The 24309-nt window shown below is 35.8% G+C and overlaps 1 protein-coding gene across 5 annotated transcripts in view; it reads right to left on the bottom strand.

The window, feature by feature from the left end:
* LTBP1 (latent transforming growth factor beta binding protein 1) overlaps window positions 1–24309 on the bottom strand; it is a 199938-nt gene that overhangs the window by 54032 nt on the left and 121597 nt on the right. For 2 of the 5 annotated variants that reach the window (XM_032185002.1, XM_032185004.1), the window contains 9 exons: window positions 21029–21196; window positions 18246–18479; window positions 16198–16220; window positions 15097–15196; window positions 14374–14472; window positions 8613–8738; window positions 7359–7484; window positions 6493–6615; window positions 2822–2941 (listed from right to left, as the gene is read on the bottom strand). In XM_032185002.1, the coding sequence (XP_032040893.1) occupies window positions 2822–2941; window positions 6493–6615; window positions 7359–7484; window positions 8613–8738; window positions 14374–14472; window positions 15097–15196; window positions 16198–16220; window positions 18246–18479; window positions 21029–21196 (1119 nt within the window). The remainder of the gene's footprint in view (window positions 1–2821; window positions 2942–6492; window positions 6616–7358; window positions 7485–8612; window positions 8739–14373; window positions 14473–15096; window positions 15197–16197; window positions 16221–18245; window positions 18480–21028; window positions 21197–24309) is intronic. The other 3 variants (XM_032185003.1, XM_032185005.1, XM_032185001.1) reach the window with 2 other exon arrangements.

The following is a 24309-nucleotide window of genomic DNA, read 5'->3' as shown; positions in this document are numbered from 1 at the left end:
TTTCTGGTTTTTAGGTGGGACCAAAAGATCAATATACTTCCCCATAAAACCAGAAAAAAAGCCAGGAACAGAATCTAGGTCTTCTAAGGTGAAGTCCAGAGCTGTACCTGATTCTATCAAGTTCTTTGCAGCAGGGCTAGGAGTGTATGGATCAGCTCTGCTGGCCTCTGTACTAATTTTGAAACCTCTTGACCAGATTCCTAACACTTTGCAAGCAGAATATTCTTAGTTAACTGTGTAGCTGCAAAATTCACCACAGTAATAACAATGAGGATGGAGTGGTCTAGAAATTTTTGTAAGCCTTTTTTATTATTTTTCCATTTATTCATTAATACACAGAAGTGTGCTCTAAATTCAGATACTATTTATTTTCATTATATGTCATGATATATTACTGTATTAGAATGTATGTATTTGGAGAGAGAATAATTAAAAAAATAGGGATTGTATGTAAACTTAAGAATGATTATTTCAAATACTCCCTGCACAACACAAACACATGATGGGATCTTGGACAGTAGCAGCAATTGCAAGACAGTAAGGAGGCAGGGTGTGCTGGTGTCATTTTAATTTCTTCCACTATGTATCTCACACTGGACACTCCTAATTAAACTGCAGTTAAATATATTCTATGTAAGTCTGAAGTGATAGACTTGCCTTCATTAAATGACAGTTGGTATGTTCCTGGATTTAAATCCTGCAAGGCTAAAATATAAACATCACTAAAGACCTGTAGAATTTTTACGCTATACTTTCTAGGGCATCAAGTGCCAGCAGAGGAATGAGCTGAGGTAAAAAACACTGAAAACAGCCCTGGGGAAAAACAGCAGAGCTTCAACTGACCTAAACTAATAGCAGAAACAACTGAGTTTATGGAACAATGGACTTAAATACCCATCATAGATAACTTGGCATATATTTTCCTTTGCAGTGTATTTAAATGATACCATATTGGAAAGCTGTAAGACAAACTCTGTCTGCATTACATTTTCTAAAATGCATATGGCTCATCTCCAACATGATGTAAGTCTAGGATAAACAGAAAATGAAGACTGATCACATCACTAATGATGTGAGTGAGATGTCTAGGCTTAGAACATTCCACAAAACAAAGGGAAACTATATGCAGTGATACAAGGAAAAGAAGCATCTACATCTTGTAACAAATACTTATCCCTTACATGAATTAGATTTGTTTGTAAATCTGAGCAAAGCAATGATTTCTTGCCTCTCAATTCTACTCCTACTAACTTGGTTAACAAAAATGGCCCAAGTGAAAGGTATACCATGGAATTTTCAACAAGGCTGTTTTCACAAATAGGCATAGATATCAAAATTGGTATCAGAAAAGAACACAAAATGAAGGTAAGTTTACCTTAAAAAAAATAAATAAAAGGAAATCTTTGAATGTTTGTAACAGAATGAATGTGCCATATTCCTTGCAAGGACTGCAGGAATCCAGGTAGGTGGGAAGAAGCAAAAGCAATACGTATCAACAAATGTGTGCTTAGAGAAACACATCAATTTCTTTTAAACATTTTATAGCTTGATATAACTCAATTAAAACCTGTGGAATTACCTGAGAAATACTTTCCTGCACAGTAAGTCAGATTATAAAACCAAATAATGCAGCTAGGGCATGCTGATAAATTGTTACAGAGGGATGTTCAGACAAAAATGCTGTGCTACAATATGCCTTTATTGGCCAACAGAGTGATTGAAAAGATGAAATCTGTACAACTAGAACAGTGGTGGGTTCTGACAGCCACACCACACGTATTTCAGGTGCTTCACAGCAACCTAGCTCTAGTCTTGCTGCAAAGATCAAAAGCCCATTTGTGGTTGGAGCACAGTAGATGCCCACCTCCCAGTGTTATTTTAATTCTCTCAGACTGCTTCATGAGCTGAAACAAATCACAGCAATGGGGAGCAATTAGGAAATCAACTGTTGAAGTACACTGCCAATCTGAACTACAATAATAATGAAAAGACTACCTATGTAGGATATTATCATTCTAAGTTTAAGTAACATGGTTACTCAAACAACTGTCACAAATTATAGTGCACATGTGTATATGCACACAGAGCAGACAGGAGTACTCACTACAGACAGATATTCCACAACTGAGGTCAAATTCAATTTTCTGGCAGTACCACAGGAAATAGCACTCAAAATTGCAGAAGATTTCATTTCTTTTTGTGTATTAATTCACTCTTTCCTATTTATCTCAAATAGCTAAGAATTAATTTGAAAAAAATAATCTATTAAAAACAAATAGAAAAAAAAACAATGTGAAAAAATCTGTCCTAAAAAAAATAAACGAAAGCAAGAAAGACAAGCTGTTAAAAGATGTGCTGAATAACACAAGATTTGCTGGAAGTACAGATAATTAAGGTATTACTAACAAGTGCTATGAGCGAACTCCCATATCCTGTTGAAAAGCCTGCCAGTCACAGTGATGTGTTAGCACTCTCATGACCTTTCTATTTGTAAAATACCTCCAAAAAATGGCTTAATAGCATTTCACTGATGATACATTCCTTTCAGACCTGTATTTTCTATTTCATTTTTTGAAACTAAAATTGTATGATTTACAGTCTAGATTTAATGTTCTAAAACTAAAATTATATTTCCTCATTCATCCCATGTCTGAGAACTTAAAATAATTTCAAATTCAATTTCTCTTATTTTCAATTATTATTGAATGAAATGGGGAACCATGGCACAAGTGCTATCATCATGTTTTAACATCGATGGAATAGGAAATACAGCATCTTGGAACAAGAACTATAACCAGAGATACAACAGTACTGAACATACCATGGCACTGTCCATTCCAGCCTCTGAATCCCACTCTGCAAGGAATGCACTGGTAAGAGCCAGGAGCATTAACACACTGTGCATCTGGACAAGTCGTTGGGGTCATGCATTCATCAATGTCTTCAAACGAGAAGATAAAAGAAAATATAGGTCAAAACTGTAACAGAACACTAAACAATAAGCCAACTGAGTTCAAGTTATACTCATAAATTTAAAGAGTTATGTACTTTCTGTAAGATACCCAGAAAGGTACAAGTTAGTATAGGTTTGTACCAGTGAAGGGGCATCTATGAGAAATAAATTAGACCACAGTGCATGCAACAGAATCTGAATTTTCTGTTATACTGCCACTCCTTGGTAGCATACTTGGTAGTATAGCATACAGGAGATCAGATTTCTGGCTTAGATGGGAATAAATACTATTGTTGGTGTCACCCTTCTACCATGTCGAAATGTTCTCAGGTACCTAACTCCTATTGTCTGTCTCAGGAGTGTTTGTAAGTGCACTGCTGTAACAACAAAATTACTGGCTTCTCAATGCAAAGAGAAATTTGGTAGTCTCCTATCCCCTAGAGTTATGCAGAAAAGTAGTATGGGAACTATGAATTTAATTGTGTGAATAGTAATTTTATCAAGTTGCTTATAGGAAATAGGGAATTAATTATGTCTGAAAGAAGGCACAGGCAACATATTCATCTCTGTGAGGCTGGCAGCGTTTAGGGTGACAGAGGGACTTGTTGCATCATGAGAGATTGCAGTTTACCCATGACAAAGCACCAAGATAGGTCCTGAAAAGCTCAAATATCTCATGATCAGGCTCTGAGCATCTACCAGTAACTTCTTATCCTGCACTGAAGAAAATTCCAATACATCCAATATTTTCAATCTAAAAGAGACTGCATACAAAAATTGTCATTCAAAGACATGCTGCTGTTGAGTGACCACTGATTAGATGATAATGGAATTAAAATTGCATGGGCAGCCTCAATCTAGCCTGCTTGCAGACTTGAATATCATTTTATGGCATGGTCTGTAATGGTACAACAACTATAGTATTTTCTACCTAAGATTTGCTTCACACAGTGCATGCAGCTAATGAAATATTCAGAGCCTAAGTTATCTCTAACCCCAGCTCCCTAAGTTAACATCTCTTCACTGCTCCACACCTAGATGTTGTGTCTTCAGCAGTTAAGGACTTGCTACTCCACCACAGAGAGTGTTAAGGGTAGCAATTTACTCCTAGTTTTGGGAACAAGCTTCACAGAGGGAAAATTGCCCCCTAACACTTGTACTTTAACTGGCTAATGCTCCAACCTTCAGAGAATTGGACATCCCATGTGCAAACTAGACACTGGATCTGTGCAAATCACATTTTTGCATAGAATCATGACAATCCAGCAGAGTTCTTTCTCATAAAAACAGCAGCGGGCCTCCTGAGCCTCTACAATGCAGCCCTGCAAATGCTTCTCAGTGAAATAGCTGTGAGATTTTTAAAATTTATTAAGTAACAAACAACCTTCCTCTGAAACCTGCTCTCAGAACTGCCTGGACTGTATTCACCTTGAAAACACCCAACATGAATTATGCATTTTGTACAGGCATTTGCAGTCAAAATAAAGTCTAAATGCTGCAAAGCTTAAACAAATCACCAGAAGTTTTTGCAGGAATAATTAATTGTAAAAATAATTAATTGTATGTAATAATGTTTCACTATGCCTGTAACATTGTTCTACATGAATAATGAATTTAGCAAGAAGAACATGTATGCAGTCTTTATTTCTCCCCAGCTGGGCCCACAACACAGCTTGTGTGCATATAGCTTGAAGGCAGAATTATGACAGGGTGAGGAAATGTAAATGAACAGTGTATATTGTGTGCAGCTTGGAGGATTCTTACCTTTGTTTTTGGAGTGTGGAGGAGGTGGAAAGGAGTTATCTGTGGAATTTGGAATCTGTCAGTAGTGTGACTATAATGTGTAGGTGTAATGACATGGTGAAATGATTCCCTGAATGTGTCATTTCCTTGGTTTGATGGATTTAGTGTAGGAGGGTTTTTCCCCAAAGCAACCTTAAATAACTTTCAGCAGAAAATGTGATTATAGAGATTACATATTTTTAAGCTAAACAATAGAGAACTACACCACACTATTTAAAATACAAGCTAATAAGAAATTTGATGCACTGTGATATTATGATTTTCAGAGTCCAATACATTCCTGACTGACAGAGAAAATTTGCAAAAGCAGTTGTAAGAGTAGAGTTTGTAAAGCATTTGTAAAACAGAAAAAAAAAAAGTCTGAGTAGAAAGAGGAATGTCTTAGCAGTGCTAAGAGCAACAAATACACCCACAGCAGCTTTATATTGATCATTTGTTAGGCAACCTAACATGTTAGCAATTTTATTCTGTCATAAGTACCTTAGAAAAATGCATGTAATGTACAAAACTATGTTTAAAAATAAATAGCTACCTGTGGTTTTTAGTTCACAATTCCTTTTGACAATGAAAAAAGAACAACAAAATAGGCAAAAATGGCACACTGGAAAATAACGTGTAGTTTTAAAGGTAAGACATCATAGGATCTCCTGCAACATGAAATATCTGCTAGGTATATATTTCCAAACAAGAAAAAGAAAGAGGAAAGGGGAAAAAGGAAAAGAGAAAAGTTCATTTTATCATTTGCTGCTTGCTCTTTTTATTTATGTATTTATGTATTTATTATTTTTATTAGGAAAAACAATGGATCCTTTTGGAAACAAAAGACTTTGTAAAGTGGACAGGTAAGGAGGGAATAGTAATAAAGTTAACAGATTCCGATTCAGATCGATAACAGATTAATTAATTAATTATAATTAATATTTTATTAATTGTAACTAATATAATTAATTACAATTAATTAATCATAATTAATTAATTAATCATTAATTAATTAATAACAGATTAAAGCTAAATAATATGAATTGAATTACAGCTGCAGAAATCAAATAACTGAAAAGGTTGGAGAGTACTCAAAAGGTTTCTTGTTTAAGATTGCTCCCTCTGAGAATTCTCCCTTTGCAGCTCAAGCCTCTGTGCAGAGCCTCCTTTGAACAGCAGGCAATGTTAATCTTTCCAAACAGTGGTAACATTTGGCACTTTTTGTGATATGAATAAATTTTAACTTCACTTTGTTGTCCCAGACACACTGCAGATAAAACAACCAATATCCTTCTGAACATTCTGTCATTTTTAGCTGCTGTACGTGGGGAAGTTAAATGACCTGAAGGCAAATTAAGTGAAGAAATGTGATAGAAATCCAACAGTAAGATTAAGATAGAGATATTATCAATGGAAATAGGCAGAGTGGAATGGGGAAAGAAACTCTGAACACAATAGGTATAAAACTACTGTGCCAAGAGATTCCATCTGAAAAGAAACAGCAAATGGAGATGGAACTTACTTAAAAGAAATGTATCAAGTAGAAAAATAATAAGCATGCAAATTCACTGTGGCATAGCTTTAATATGTCTAATGCCCAGCTTTCTTTAAAAACAAACAGGTGTAAAGTTTACTGCTCAGATCAGAAACAGCAGTCCATAAGAAAACAGTCATCATGAAGAAATGGCTCCTCCTATTGCAGTTGTTTGGTTTGGCAACCGTTACTGTGTTACTACCGGTGAAGAGTCCAAGCTTACCTTCACATTCCCCTCTCCTGTTCATTTGGTAGCCATTATCACAATATTCACACCTATACGAGCCAACAGTATTTATACAGAAGCCTTCCCCACAAGTATGAGGTCTTGAACATTCATCAAAATCTGCAGAGATGAAAAAGAGAAGTTAAGAGAAACTGTTCCACCACAAAATTACCAAATGCATCTCCCCTACCCTTTTCTTTAATTGAACAAATAAAAAAGCTCAAATTTTCAAGCTGTTTGTAAGCCACAGCCTTAAAGCACTTCTTATTGAGCAGTTTCATCTTTACTCCATTCCATGTGATTGGAGAATAAAGTCTAGAAACAATCAGGCTGTAGAGAGAGGTACAGTGAGTGCCTCTGCGGTTGCAAGCACATTGCTCGCCACTGAGTGCATGCTGTGCTCAAGGCAGCGCTAACCTAAAGAAGATCATAGCTTCTTCAATCTGTTTCTGTTACTATGTAAAGTCCATGGATGTTTGCAGCTATGCTTAAAAATATGGTTTGTAACAGCAGCTAGAGATTGAAAGTGTTCTGAATATTTGGATTTCCCACCACAGAAAGTATTTTTGCTAAATGGTAGTTTTCCTAAACAAATACAATACTGAAAAAATTACTGTTTTTCAACAAATGATCGTTTTGAAAAGTAGGAGAAACCACTCACATACTTTCCTCTCCACAATACCTGGTGAGAGACAGTTAAAACACTTCCAGACATCAGACCAGTACCAATGACATTTAGGAAAAAAGCTGAAAAGGGGACTTCGGGGGTGGGAGTGGGGTGGGGGGGGGGAGGGTTGGGTAAAAATACAAAAATGAACCAAGAAACCTATTTTTATTTTTTTATAAAGTAGAGCAGCAATTACCAACGCAGTCAGTTCCATCTTCACTGGCCATGAATCCAGCTTGGCAAATACATAGGAAACTTCCTTCTGTATTTTCACAGCGTCCAAGGGAACAGAGATGAGGTGTCTGATTACACTCATTAATATCTATAAAAGAAATAAAAATGTAAGACTGTAGAATAACATATTTAGTTGTGATTCTTTTTGTTCATTCTGTGCCATGCTTTTGAAAGGACTGATCTTGTAATTATTTTAACTATTTGAAAAAGTATATGCACTCCTCACCCTTAAAGCTTCAAAAAAGATGCATTAAATAGTTTTGGTTGGAAAAAAATGCTCTTATTGGCATAGACTATATGAATATTGCATTGGCCTGAAGAATGTGACATGATTACTATTCAAATCATTACCCTGAGTGTAAGCTGAGCACAAGCTGCAAGCACAGTACATTAATACAATTTGTATGAAATAGGAGGCTTTTAAGTTGCTATTTGGCTATGTATATGAATGCAAATTATTATTATTTTTTTTAATATGGTAGTCGCACCTGATAGTCTGTGCATCAATTTGAAGTTACTGAATTTTAGGTAGTGTGAAAAGTTGATAGTATATAGTCTTGAAACGTGATATAAAGTCTTTCTGATCCAAGTTACAGAGGAACCAGCATACTCTGAATCAAGGAAAGGGATTGATAGGCTGCTTCCAGATCTGAAATGGCTTATTCAGAGCCCGTCTGGGCTTTGAGCGGACAAAGATCTCACTTATAGATCTCTTAATGTGCTTCTGGGATGCTTACAGTATTCTCTTTTTTTCCAGCAAGCAGTTGAAAGGAAAGGCCTAACAAAGTGACTGGATTTAGTTCAGCTGCAGAGCTGGTAGCTGGTCAAATTGTTCTCCGAAACAGGCATAACTTCTGTCATTCTTTCTCCAAACAGAAGTGTATTTCTTCCTAGCAGTCTGACAATTTTAGATACCTAATACAAAACCAAGAAGAAATGGTCTGTCTAATCACTTTTTCTCTCATCTCACAAAGGGAATGGCTTTCATTCAACTTTAATTAAATTTACATTCAGTTCTGAGTGGTGAAAGGCTATATCGGAGACAAGCTGGCAAATTTTATTTGACATACAAAAACGAGCTTCTGTGTAGTTTGGAAACATCCAGTAGAGGAATCAGCTCCTGACGGCTCTGTAGCATATTCCTCCTGATCAGACTCTACATTTCAAACATTTCATAATGTGACTATTTTAAAGTTTTGAAAGCATCCATTCATACCAGAGCATTTTGTCTGCTGATCATTAAGTTTGTATCCCTCGTAGCAGATGCATGTGTATCCCACAGGCAAATTAACGCAGTGTCCTGCTCCACAGATATCAGGATTAACTGTGCACTCGTTGATTTCTAAGCAAACAAAACAAAGTTTAACATTAAACTCTCCCACATAGTTGTTTATGTGCACAATATTCTGTAATCCAAGTAAAAATTGGGCCTGAAAGCGACTGTAAGTTTGTAAATCCTGTGTTTCTGCAACAGATAATTTATCTGGAAGATCCAGAAACCATCTAGGCTTTTCCTAGTGACATATTGTCATGTCCCATTCAAAATCTGTAAGTGAGTACATAAAAAAATAAAGTTAAATAAAAGCAATCTAAAATAAAAAATATATACAATTTAATCTTTGCAGCAAAGGTTATGAAAATAACTGTGGTAGGTTTCTGAGTATTTTTACAGAATACACATCAGCTACAGCTTGCATATATTTTGTATGATAAGGTGATTCAGATAGGGCAGCATTGGATGCTAAGTCCTTAGAGTTGTTTTAGAAATTCTCAAAGTATGTATGTTGCTGCAAAGAATAGTAATGAATATATTTGGTTGCAAATTAAATTAAGGTTACATAGCAGCATGAAATGGTAACTTCTTAAGAAGAAGCTATAATTTGTAGAGAAGAATCATTTATTCAGACTATTTAGAAACAGATTACATTTAAATTAAACTAATTCTGAAGGTGCAGAATTAAGGCATTCAAAACCACTTCAATTAACTATATTCAGTTTATATTACCCAATTTAGGATCTTATTTTGCAAATCTTACCTCACTTGCATTTACTACATGTATGTCATTTAGCTGAACATTTGAAACTGTATCTGAACAACAGATTATTTTATTTAATAATTATTATATTACATAATAACCTAATTAATTTCCTTCACAGAACATAGCAATTTGTAGTTCCACTCTTCTTCCTGAGGAAACAAAACACAGCAGAACATGGAAAGCTACGATTTTTTCTCAACTGATGTTAGTTCACAACAGTGTAGTAACCTGTGTAGTAACCTCCTCCCCCCATAAGGGAGCAGGGAGCAGACTGTCAGAAGGGGCAAAGTCATAGCAGTGCTGACTTCCAAGTTCTCATTGACCATTACTAATTAGTAAAGCTTTCATATGGGATTGACAAACTAGAGGTAATTGAAGGAGGCAGCTCAATGCTTGCAGAAGGACAGGATAATTTCTCTGTTCTTTCCATACATTCATACATGGGGACAGAACTGTACCTCCAACAGCAGGGTGATTCAGACCCTGTATATGTCATGTACAACTCAAACATCTAAACTGGCCGTGCCTTCATGAAAGAATGCCATCTTCTAAGAGATAAATTTTTACTAAAACGTGCAATGTCACTCTGAAAATGCAAATCAAGGAACTGCATGGTAGATATGTCTACCATATACAATACTGCATCTTAAAGTACTTATCTGGACATTGCAATTACTTCAAAACCTGTGTTAATTCTGAGACTAGCCAATCTGACACTGCAATGCTCTCACGTATATATAGTACATTGACTTTTTTGTTTTCAAATTTATAGCAAGTGAAATTTTCAGGCCCTTTGGACACAGAACCACAAATTAGAGAAGTTTCAGCTATGACAGCAGTATTAATTGCATTTCTGTTATTTTTACTTCTTGACATATGGATGTATGTAGAAAAGACAACTTTAATACATCAAAAAATAAGAAACAAAAATGTTTAAAAGAATGCTTCAAAATAGATCTTACAGTAACTCTGCATCTGCTTTATGTTGATCAACATCCCATGAAGTTTACACCCCTGAAAGACCATAGTCATGTACACTTTTCATACACAGTAGACCGTGTGCACTGTCTACAGACCTCACTTGTGGACAGGAATGTACAAGGGAGTGGTTGTCAAGCTAATGTAGAAAAACATTAAAAAAAACAAAACCCAAAAAGCACAGTTCTTTTATTATGGGAAGTAAGATAACTTATATAAAGGGAAAACACCTACAATTCTCATTTATCAATTGCATTTTTAAACTTAAAAACATTCTACCATGCTAAATTCTTAGTTTAAAGCATCTTTCACTACTTTTCCTATTATACCATTCAAGGTATTGACTGTCCAGAAGCAAACCTTTCAAAGCACACTTATCATATACTATATATTTACAACATGTTCTGTGTTAAGGGTGAGATAAATGAATACCTTTGAAATCCTTCTGGAAAGGGTGGATCATGAATTTGTTTCAGATAGGTTTTATCTATGAATAACCTGATGTACTTTTTTTTTTTTTTTTTTTTTTTCCCCCCAATAAGGATATTGGAGGTGTACGTAGCATCTATTAAGATAACCCACAAATATTTTGATTTTGAATAAGAAAAATAGAAATGTAGAGTGAAAAATTATTATGGAACCTGTTTGATGAGCCACCTTTTCGTTTCCTAATAAATAGGTATTATTTCCTAGTATATAAATACTGCATTGTCCAAATATACGTTGTAAATGTGAAAGGGCAAAATGAAATTTCAACACAGGACTCAAGCTCTACAATTTTTTTAGGACTTAAAAGAAAATATAAAATCCAGAAATATTGTGTAGACACAAGAGGCAACAAAGCACAGGATTTCCATAACAAGAATGGAAAGAGTGGCTCAGAAGAAATGTAAGACTGAAGTCTTGAAGTAAAAAAGTACAGAACTCATTTAAATGAAAATGTAAAACAGATTTGTGAAAGGCACAAAGGAAAGCACACAATCATGGGCTCAGCCTTCTAGGTAACGTTTGCCAAGGGCAGTCACAAAAGCAACTCTTGTAACTCATCTCAAATCTAATCTACTTACACTGTATGAAGATTTATTCTCTGCAAACAGGAGACTTTCATTTCTTAAGAGACAGAATTAGGGCTGAAAATAGCCAGTTATTCACTTGGATGCCTTCAAAAAAGACTGGAGTTCTTTAAAACACAACAGCACAAGGCATTCTCCTGAAGAACTAAGTTCTAGGTTTATTCCCTGGTAATCTCAGAGATAAAAGGTGCAGTCTCAGGCATTGCACTGATCTCAAAGAGCTAAAGCAGAAAATTCAGGAGGAATATTTTCTCTCACGCACAAAATATGAAATATCTACTGACGTGGCAGGAGTCAAATTCCTCAAGCAAATCAGATGCGTTGCAGAGATTTGTCAGCTTCCCATAAACAAAACAAGTTCTAGGACTTGTATGTTCAGTACACCATTTGGAACATACTGCTTGCCTTTGAGAGGGTATGCAGAAGGGGACATGGAAGTACTTCACAAGGCAGTCTAGATAACAAAATGTCTAGAGGGTAAACACATATGTTGATGTCATGGTAGCTGGGAACAACACTGATATACAATCACAGGGATAACTACAGATTGTATCAGATCCTACAGGAAGAAAAGCTTCAGAATTCTCCATAAGCCTTAGTGGGCTAAGCCAACTGTCAGACAACTGGAATCAGTTACTCCCAATGCAAGTATATTACAAGGGGAGGAACAGTCTATGCTCCTAGTACTCAGATAAAACACTATGTACAGAGACACAAAGATAAAACAGGAATGCAGAGACAGCGGAGCACGCTGAACTAGATCAGCATGCTCTCACATGATTATGAAGTTCAAACGACCTATATATTAAAATATCTGCTCAAGGGCTAAAATGGGCTCGAATGCCAGAGCATGAAAGTTCACAGGTCTGGAGCAAACAGAGATATGAAGACCAGTACTGCAATATATCTGACTGAAATGGAACAATTTTTCCACATGTGCTCCAGAATTAGCACTGTGAAAGGTACTGATATAAAAACATAGAACCATCTTTAATTTACAGGACAAAAATAGCAGCAGAAAAAATTATGCACAGACAAAGACAATGGAGGCCATGATTATGGCGGTACAAATTTTCCTACGCACTTGCTGTTTCAAAGTTGAAAGAAGGCCTTTCAACTTTATGCCACAGATCACTCAGTTGAGCATCGTGAGAAAAGAAACTTAAAATATACAGAGATTACTGAACTACAAAACTACGACATAATTCTTTGAATAGCCCAGAATCTCTCATACTGGCAAGCACTTTCTGGCATAAAAAATCGATGAGAAAAATGCTACAGTTATATAAGCTGTAATTTTACTGTGGAGAAATAACCCCCCTTCCATGTATGTCACACATGAAATTCTAGGAATTTCCACAGAAGATCTTAAGTGGATTGCTTTAAAAAAAAAAAAAAAGTTTTTTCCTGACTTATCATAATTGCAATTTTAAAATGCAGTGAACCTCTGAAGGACAGCATTAGCTGCACAGACAAGACAAAAGATTTCAAAAGGAAGGCCCTCATTCACACAGCTTTCATGTGTGGAAAAAATGAGTACAGAGAGAAAGAAAAAGCTGGAATTTTGAAGGAACAGTCAGTCTGCTTGCTTCTGCTTCAATTCCAGCAGAATCACATCAGAAATAATACTCTTCAGTTTCAAAGAGAAAGGATCTTTGTAATTCACTTTACTTGTGAGAGTTTCTGCTCCAGATATCCAAAATGGTTTGTGATGCTTTCTAACAGCTGCTTTCTGTGTCAAGAGACAAAATGGGGATAATAACATGACTTTTAGTTCACCTATAATCCTACTTTGCCACTGCCAAAAATGACTTCTACCACAGTTTTCTAGAAGGGAGACAGACTGTGGGTGAAACTCATCATCCATCATCCCATCTGGAATCTGGCATAATCTCTCCGTCTTGCTGTTGCTGTCTTGACTTGGAATTTATTTAGTCCACAACCCTTGATTTAGTAGCTCAGAATACAGTAGGATATTGCTTTTCAGCGTTTCTTTCACCCAGATCACTCAACACCTCCACTGATAACTAATGTTTGTTATATTCTCTACCTGCAGAGGCCTCTTTGTGGTCATGAAGGAAAAAAAAAAAAAAAAAAAGTATAATCTTCCTCTATTCCATTTCCCTGTCTTTCACATTTTTTACCGCTGCTCCCTTGGACAACATAACAGTCAACTTTGCTACTTCATCCACTGTCTCTTCTATTTAGCTGCTGCTGACTGCTTTTCTGACAGCACAGCTTGCATCAGGGTGTTCCTTTTGTCTTGTCACTATTTGAAACGCTCCCCTTCAACAGCATTCCTAGTCTGTATTCTAGCAGAGACTACATCCACGAGACTGAACTGTACCTGTTCTGCTTGATAGCATTCACTTCACTGACTGTTCAGTCTTAACTTACTGCTATTTTCTGAATTGTGGTAGTGCCTAGAAACTCCAGTTATAAAACAGAGGCCCTCTGAATTAGGCATTTTGAATGCACCAAAACAGTGTTGTGCATCTTTTTAAACCATTGAAAATACTATGCATATTTGTCTTTGCAATTCATATAACAAAACTGCATATTTGTCTTTGCAATTCACAACTATCGGACTTCAATTCCAAATCGGGTAATCTGAGGTAGAATGACTCATTTTTGATTCTACCATTTATTTGTGGGCACAAAAATGGCAGGTACATCCTGGGAACGTCCAGTCCTGGCTCTGGTAAGAGTACACTCATTCCTGTGTTTTTCTGTACTCTCTTTCTACCTTTCCACAGAGTACTCCTTTCTGTCCACAGCAATACTCTCTTGGCTATTCTAATTCTGAAGTAATGTGGAACAAGTTACAGTGTCAGGAATTCACAGTCATTTTTTAACTTATTTTAGTACTAAAAAGGAAGTACAATACCTGTAACTTGAGTAGGTGCAATTACTTGACTTGCACTTGAAGTAGAGACTTCAGGAGCAACTTCAACAGGCAGAGGAGGAGATGTTTTCTCAATCACTACTGTGTGACATGGAATGGAAATCAATTGCATCCAAAAAAACACAAAAACAAAGCAACAACAAACAACAACAACAAAAACACAACAAAACCAAACAGCTCAAAGCATCCACACATGATACTGATCTAGCCAGACTATGGAGCTTTTCACTAGTTTATTCTGCTTAGATCTGTAGTAGAGAAAAAAAAGCAGTATGATTGGATTTTCCATCATTTTACCACTTCTGAGAAAAATGAAATGCTGAAGAAAGCAAGAAAAATAGTAACATTTCTGCATCTAAAGCTATGCATAAATCTACAAGAAGGCACCTTTGTAAAGCTTCCTATTGAATGGGTTATAAAGGCTTCAACTCTGCTGGCATTAAAATTCTTATGTACGTACTCCAGGATATCACTTTTGTCTATAATGTATCTTTGCTTTACATGACTTACATGTCACCCAACCAATGGCAACCTCTCAATTCCTCCCACCTCAGATTTCTTTTTTTTTTTTTTTTTTCTGCTCATGGAAAAATTGCTCATTAAACTGCAGTCATTTTTTTCATTAATCTGTTACCATTGCTATCTTTCCACTCTTTGAAGAGTTGCAAACACTTTCTGTGTGTCAGAACAGACAGAACAAGTTACCTGGAAACTGTGGATGCAGGTTAATTGTTGAAATTCCAGGAGAGAGCTGGGGCTGTCCAGGCTCTACGATTTGCTTTTCTTGATCGAGTGAAACTAATTCCTAAAAGAATAATTAGAAATTCACATTCTGAAAGCATTGTTTTAATTTGGCTATCATAACAACCCACAAACTCTTGGCTTGAAAAACTGCTAACATTCTCCCATGAGTGGTTTCATATAGGAGATCATTAATCATTAGCAACTTAAGCATGAAAGAACACAGGATACTATTTTTAAACAATGTCATACAATTCAACATTGATTTTATTTGAAGGAGCCATTTCATGGAGCTTCTTGGCTTTGTCACTCCATAGCTCTCCCATCGTCTGGTCTTTTAATTGCTTAGAAACAGTATTTAGCTGCAGTACAGGCTCACACAAGTATATAGTCACATGTCTGTAAGTCTTTGAACACTGTGAAAAGTTCTCTCTTAGCTATTGCACTGAATGCCTTATTTTCATAAGCGTTAGATGCTTGTCAGACTTCAGGAAAATTAAATGAAGCACAGCTGCAGTTACTCCCAGTAAATCCTGTTATCTTGCATGGAGATGATCAAAAACCTCCAGAATGGAGGAATTAAAACAGATAAGCACCTGCTCTTCTCCACTGAATATACACCAAAATATTTTTTGGTGAATATACACCAAAAAACTACGGAAACCAAATAAGGCATTAATATGAGTCTCTTAAGCAGGTGTTGCAAATAGTCTTTAAAGCTTCATACTGTTTCACTCCAACTCATTTTCTCTAGCTGTCAGTACCAGTGGATCTCCCTTCATACTGTCTGCAATTTCAAATATCGTCCTTAAAATAAAGGCTCTAGAATTGGATAGAACAATACAGCACTAGATCCTTTACGAATACCAAAGGGAGATTAATTTCTATCTGCCTGTTTTTGTATATAATAACAACATGAACTCTTTTTGCCTCAGGATTTTCACTGTAAGTCCACAGTGAGTTGTTTGTTGCTCATGAACCCTAAACCCTTTCCAGAGTTACCAAAGCACATCTTGTACACATGACCTGCAGTCTAATTCCTTGATATATCACATTATGTTTTACCTGATCAGGGGCTGCAGTTGCCACTAAAACCAGAAAGAAAAAAGAAAATTAATCAGTCTTCACATAACACTTATTTACACATTTAATTTAAAACTACTATCACATCAGAAAATGGTTGTTGCCATCAAAGAAAGCTTTCAGATTCTGACCTTATCCCAAAATCATGTAAACTTGAAGTAGTGTTCCTGACGAAAATGTAAAAGCTAACCTGAAACCATACTAGGATTCCATGCACCAATCAATGCTTATCATTATTTACTTTAATAGTCACCTTTCTTACAGGTTTCTAATCTTCTTCCTTTGAAACAATTCAAGAAACTCACTGGTTAACAACTTACTAACTGATTAAACTCCTAAAATTCCTTCCACAGAATATCATCACCCGCATTTATGTTAAAGGTAAATTAATATCCTAATGGTATATAATTAACCTTTTTTATTATTTATTTATTGTTAAAAAAGGCTTAAAATTTGCATTTTATTTATGCAAGAAAAAGTATTTTTGTTTTGTTTTTCCCACAAAAATTATTATTATTTTTCCCCCAGGAAGGAGGGGTAGAAATTTCATACAGGCTTTCATTTTCCACCACAGTTTGCATTTTTTAATTTGTCTTTTACAGATGGAAATCTATATATTCCTGTAAAATCTTGTAGGAATGTCTTTCTTTTAAAAATCAACATTTTCCACAGAAGAGAAATTGAAAAAAAAAATCTCTCTTCTCCCTTTCTCACTTCAGTTTCTTTAGTATTAGCAGGGGGGCTGATTAGATCTAATAAAATTTTTAAAATTCAAAATTCTATCATATCAAAAAATGGAATATAAAATTCAAACATTTATGAGTGTCATTACTGACGTAGAGCAAGCATTTGTAAAGGTAGTTGTTTGTTTTTTTAAACTAAAAGTTTTTTTCTTCAGTTTCCCTGTGTTCTAAGATTTACCAGAACGTGGCAACCCTTCTAATTACTCAACTGATATTTTAGTAAATGACATACCACTTTGTAACACAGAAAAACTCAAAGGTTTATGTGAGATAATATAAACCTGCATTGACTACAGGTATATTTGAATGGGTTATTTTCTCACACGATTCAGTTTAGCTCTATTTTTGTTTTGAAAGCCAAACTAGAGTATTAATTTTAACAAGAAAGTAACCCACATCGCACAGAATTCTGTGAAGTCTGCTGACTGAAACTCTTTCTAATAACAGCCAGACATATGTATTATAGGCACTACTGGGAAACAGCTTGCTATGCATTCAGTATCATTACTGAATTTTGGGTATCAAAATTAAAAAAAAAAATTGAATTTTGAATTTCAGTATCATTACTGAAGGTTCTTCAGGAACATACACAACATGTATCTGCTTGCCTACAGTTAGATCATGCCAAGTTTACTGGCAATGCATTTACAATAGCCCTGCTTTCAGCTTGTCTTTGTTTCTGCATTTGTTTTAAACTCAGGACAACTGCAGCTGCTAAAAGTTCTTTGAGGGGGTTGTAGAAAACCACACGAAGCCTTGGAGAAATACTGTAGAGGAATCAACCGATTATTAAACAGCCCAGCATAGGGGGGGCTGATCTGGCATGGTCCAGCTGAGGGAGTGCACAGCTGCAGGGATGAAACCAGACCACAAGCTAGTGAAGGACACCCACATCAGGTCGTGCTAATCTACAGAGCGTGTAGAAGGAAGATGCTGATAACCCCTTCATCCCTACAACCCCACATACTAGTAAATCAAAGCCTGAGTTGGACCCTTTGTTGTATTTCAGAAACATCTTCATAAAAGTTTTTACTATTTCTTATCATAAAAATTAATCAGGCTAAAGCATTTTGTCTCTCTCCATGGTGTTCTCTGCGTCTGCTAGGAGCTATACATGTACGTCAAACTTCAGAAATACAGCATGTAACACAATATGCTCTGTGACATGGACTGCTCTTCTGTGGGAAGTGACTCCTCTTTGTGTTGTACACAGCTACTGTGCAAAGAAACATACCATCGAAGACACATGCACAGAAATATAGAAAGACTAAATTTTCCCACTCTCACCTTCTTGCACAGCCATCTCAGGCTCACTTTTCTGTGAGAAGGTCAGTGCCTCCACTGGCTCTTCCTTTGCTGGGAGAGGTGGAGGAGAAGTACCTTTAGCAACAGGTTGAGTAATCGGGGTCTTGCCAATGACAGGTGGCTGTACTCTAACTGCAGGGTGATGATATAGCTTGTTTCTGTGAGGGCCAGAAACCGTATAACCCATTCCACCAGGGCAGATTTCCTTAAAAGCAGCTAGATTTGGGATGGGAAAATATTCCTTTTAGGAGTCTAAAAGTGCAATATGTTGACATAGTGGAAAATATAATGAAAACCACTAATAAATTTCATCTGCTATTGTATACACATTTTTATAAAAGATATTTAGACAAACTATGCATTGCATACTATATGACTGAACATTCTCTCAAAAGCACGTTCTGCCTGAAGGTTTCCCTGAAGTTTAACATCTTTGTTCAGTTATGTTTACTCTATATGATCTATCAAGATCAATTCTTTTTTATTAATCCTCTTCACACAGTATATCCTTGCTAAGTACAAATTTAAATATGCAAATTGTCATCATCATTTACATTGTGTAAGGAATGAAATTTACTATTTCTATCATTTCCTTTTTGTAGAAACCAAAGAAGAAAGTCTCACCACCCCTGCACTAGAAGAGCAGAACAATATCAATCAGAAACAACATTCATTCACAGGATCCCATTTGACTACACCAGAGGTCTCATACCAGCCCTGATGCAAATTCTACTGAACAGAGTCCTTCCAAAGACCTTAATGAGCTGGATAAAAGCAAGATGGGGTTCATAAAAAAAAAAAAAAACAAATCAACACTGGAAGAGAAAGGAAATAATCTCATTTGTAAGGGAAATAATCTCATTTAGAAGGCTGCTACATTAAAAGGTAATGAAAGTCAGGCAGCAGCACCTGCTCTGATTTCTGTAGCTGCTCTACATGAGCATCAGTCTTTGCAGTCTGGAATAAAAAAGAAACACAGATCAGCCTTCGTTCTCATCAAAGACAATAACTATACTGTCATGGACAGGGGGCCTTCAGAATTCTTGAGGGGGCAGGGCTTCATTGTCCTCATTGCTCTAGGTAAAGCTATGTCAGGATGAAATACCTCACAAGTGCCTAATGGGATATCTTATAGCTTCTTAAGAGATGTGCAGAGTGGGACATCGGTAGGTTCACCAAATTCTGCTATGAAAACACATCAACGTTCTAAAACGAGTTAGCGTCTAAACTAAAACCATAAAATACTAACTACAGATACCCCACAAATGAAGTCATTGAATTATACATTAGAGATTTTCTGCTATAGATACTACACTTCTTGGAGTGTGTTCAGATGGTGCCTTAGTAATAGAGAAGATGAAGGGTGAAATTGATTGACTGGATTCAGATCAACAAAATAGTTTTTAATGGAAAATGCTAATATCAAAACTTGCCACAAAAACACCCAATTGAGGGTAAGAAATCTGGTCCCTTCAGATGCATACCCAGGATGTAGGAAATCTTCACGTGGGTCATATTCTCTCAAATGCAGAATGTGAGCCTTGTTCTAAGATAGCTCACGGAAGTGTTCTCAACAGCTGCGTATGTATCTCAAATTTCTTAGTCTTTCAGAGCTGATCTACTTCATACTACTTTAAAAGCTATCAGAGAGAGAGATGTTGACTCTTTCATCCAATGACTTAAATTAACATGGGATGCTGCAGTAAATACATTACCCCATTCTGGAATATCCCACTTTCACACATTTTTCATTGAAAACTCTGAAAGATCATTATGAATTTAACCTGTTATAGAAAGGAACACGTTTTTAAATCATGAATTTTGCCATGAAATGGGAAAGGTTTTTCCCACATAGCTCATCAGAATTTTCTACTCCCAGATTTCTCTTAAGTCTTTTCATTAAGAGAAATCACTAAGACAATCAATTGCACACAATATTCAGTGGATTTTTTTATAACAAGAGAGCAGTCATCTTGGAAAAAAAAAAAAAAAAAAAGATATATTCTCAGCTCCAGAATGTATATATGGAGTTGGGCATAAAGTTTCCCACAATATTCTCATAGACATAAAGCATCTGCATTTAAATTGCTAGTCATCTGATGGGAATATGTTCTTGCTGCATTAAAAAGCCATAGAAATATTATTTACCTGAAAGTGAACTTTAATTTTAAAATCCTAATCAGTGAGCTAGCAACCTAGCAGTCACACAGGATATAATGGCTTTAAATATCAATTAAAATGCTCAAAAACTTTGGTCACTTCCATTTCTGTATGCCCAGCTTAAAATAGTAAGGCATCCACTACTCTCATCATGCTGCTTATATTAGCTGTGGATTTCCCAAAGCAACTAGTTACTTTTGAAAATCTGAATTTTTATAAAATACTCCACAGAAATGCATGATTTGTATTATGAGTGACATCTGCAGCAGCAACTTCAGTAAGAGGGGATTAAAAGTACCTGTGTTAAAACACTGAACAAGCTGGATATCATATGTATTACAATCAGCAATGAACAATTATGCTTTTAAAAAGGATTAATTTGACCACTGATCTAACCACTTTTTAAAATTATGAATCCTTGTGCACAAAGACAATATACATTTTATTATTCTATTATCACATAGTAATCATGACAGTAGAACTGTCATAATTTACTGATGAACACTTCTGGTTTATTTTTAAATCAATTCTTGGATATTTTTTTAAAGCATGTGTAACAAACATGGGGTGGGCAAGAGCTTACACTTTTAATGGGCAGTTCTTACCTGTTCCTGGGAGGGGACACTTCTCACAGTGTGGGCCCCAGGCTTTGCCAACACTGCAACAGCAAAGCTGCTTGCTGAGCTGAACAGAAAGAGGATGCATGCATTGTTTTCCTGCACTAACAAACCGGTAGCAGGGTCCTTTCTCTTCAGCAACCATAGGACTATCAGCTGCAATGAAAGGAGAAGAGAGGATGGTACTGGTCATTTCCAACACCAGTTAACTGCATTAATATTGTCCTCTACAAAAGCTTTATTTCAAACACCTATCTCAAGCCATAATCACACTATAAAATACATTTTTATTTGGCATCAAACACTCCTAGATTCCAAGCCATCCTAGATCAAAATGTATTTTAAAGGAAAAAAGGAAAAAAAAAATCCAAACCACCAGTTGCTATGCTGCCACAACAAAGAGCCAGAATCAGCTTCCTCACCTGCACACAAGTACAACTGCTTACAATTAAGGTCAGTAACTGGCAATATACAGTGGCGACAACCTACAGAGCCTCTGGAAAATTCTGCTATAACTGTATATGTATGTATATACACGTCTGCAAAAGGATTAGGTCTCAGATATTATACCTTTATAAAAGAGACAATTACATATTTACTTGTTTTTTCATATTTATTTTAGTGTGGAAGAGACAAAGGCCATGAACTATGACTAGAATTATGTAATTAGGAAGCTAATATCCATCCAGCTTTCTAATGTATGCATCTGCATTCACATACAGTTAACAGTCCTGGGTATCACAGTCTCTTAACCCCCAAAGTACAAAGAATATTTGATTTTCAACATGACGTGCAAAAGGAAAAATGAAAAACAGCTCCTTTTTTCTGGATTAAATTAAGTGGTGCTAAATTCTTCAACTGATGAAAAACTTTTTCAGCGATTGAATGCCATTAACCTCTAGAATAAGATTATTATGTGAAAAAAGGAAGAATTCACCTATGGTTTCAGGTTATACAATTTTATAAATCTAGAGATAGGTAAGGAGCTTAGGAAATGATGTATTTTTTACTTATACTCTTCCAAAAAAAACTTAAAGGAAGAAATTCACTTGTTCTCTAGGCCTTCTTTTCTTCTTGCAGAGGTAGTTGACCTCAAACCAAGTAAAAGCTGATTAACAGAGGAAAATATTTGCATTCATGCTGTTCACAACTTTTTCCTTCTCCTAATTCTTTCTGAATTTCTAATCCTTCTTAATCAGGAGAAAAATGCACCAAAGATCATCCTTGGCTGAATGTTGAGTAAATGTAGCAGGAAAAACACACAAGCACATTAATCTGTTAATTGTCAGCATGACTATATAGTACTTCTCTAGCTCCCTGGCGCCCTGAAGGGTGTTTCCTGCATCTTTACAATTCATTTACTTATAGGCTTTCATTTTTCAGTTCTACAAGCAACTAAATAAAGTTTCTTAAATATTTGTTCCAAGCTTGATTACACTTCCCCTAAGCCAAGTGCAAGAGATTACAACTTTTGGAGATGAATAAAATATTTATTATTATTATATTATAGTGTAATAAACAATGGAATAATTTTACAAAAAAAAAAAAAAAAGAAAGGTATATATTATTATATTATTTTATTATCTAGATATCTAATCTTACTTTAACTATCTGGTAATATTCAGATATTACCTACCTACCTTTAGAAGGAAAAAGTAATATTTGAAACAGAGTAAAACAGCTGTAAGATCATAGTTTCATGAAAGATGCTGATAGCATAACACAGATATGCATACTTGGAAATGGATGCAAAAAGGATGAAATGCTCAATCTTCCTGATTCCAGAACAGCTGAATTTAGACTATGTGCAAGCACTGAAATTCCAGTGCTGTCTTACTAGGGTCATAATTCTTCCAGGGATATTCAAGAGATTTTCTCAAAGTATGTAAACTCAAGTGCTACTCTGCTTTTAAGTACATTCTCAGAAATATCTGCAACTCTGGAAAAACAAACATGAGAGAGGGGCAACAAAGGCCACTGGAGAGTTGGTTAAAATCAGAGGGCAAGACTGTAGTGGCCCATGACTTACACATGCATTCTTCCGGTATATGTCTAAACTACACAGCTGCTGAATCATACACATTGCTTTTTCTTCATCTTTTTTTTTATGCCCCATGACTTACAGATATGTAAAAACATTGTATTTTTTCATTGTTCTTCTGTCTTACTTTTCCTTCCTAATGTCTGTGCTAACTTCTAGTTAAATCTCATAGCATGCACTTCTTCAAGCTCCAGACAATGCTAACCAAGAGCTCTGTACAGTGCTCCATTGGGCACACTGTCCATATATAATTTTGTACTGCCTACTAAAACTCTGGTTAAAAGCAGGTATTGTGCCATGGTAATGGAACCATTTCATTGTATCATTTTGTCTTGCTACAGGAACACAGACATTTATCTTATACTATAAAGAAATCAGAGGTTCTTCTCTTGGAAATTGTTCAAATTTACTTATCTCTACCACATAAAATCCCACTGTGAGAATATGTCAGATTATTGAGACAAAAGATAAAATATCTATTCCTTTTAAAAACAGACAAAAATGATAAAATGATATCTAATAAAATTCATGTTCTTTTGGTCATATCATGAGATTCATATTTGAAGAAATTTCATTTTATTGACAATAAGTAGTGGCAAGAGCAATACCTATCTGTTTCCTTGACACTTAACATTGTAAGAATTTCTTTCTCTTACTTAAACTTACTTGACCTTAAACCATTTGAAATGTATTTTGCAATCCATTTCTTTGCTTCAAGCTGATTTTGATACACTTAATAAATCTAAGGCAATACTGTCCAGGCTGTCCCATAGCTCCTGGTGCTGTTATGGCAGGGATTTCAGAATTGCCAGTGAGGAAGGAAAAAGATATGTGAGGGAGGTACCTTTTGTCCTTCTATAAAACCACAGTGGAAACTACCCAGGATAAAGCTGCAGAAGTGGAAGAGAAGAGGGTAGGCCACAAAGGCAATTTGGGCTGAGGAAATAGCAGAGAGGGGAAAGAAAAATTTGGGGAAAGAGAACTACACACTGGTGAGAACAACTCAAGAGTGTACAATGAGTCTAGATGGGGCCTTGAAGGTTTTGATAGAAGAAAAACAGGAAGAGATGGCAAGGAGCCTGATGGCAACTGGTGGAGTTCAAGGCTTCCAGGACAGAAACAGCAAAGAAGCATGAACACTCTGACTAGATAAAGCAAATAAACTGAGATGAAGAGGCAGTGGCAACAAAAAGGACTGGAACAGCTTGGAAATTGGGGCCAGTTATAT

The sequence above is a fragment of the Aythya fuligula genome, chromosome 3 (assembly GCF_009819795.1).
Source record: "Aythya fuligula isolate bAytFul2 chromosome 3, bAytFul2.pri, whole genome shotgun sequence".
In the NCBI taxonomy this organism is placed as follows: domain Eukaryota; kingdom Metazoa; phylum Chordata; class Aves; order Anseriformes; family Anatidae; genus Aythya; species Aythya fuligula.
This window is presented reverse-complemented; position numbering and strand designations above follow the sequence as displayed.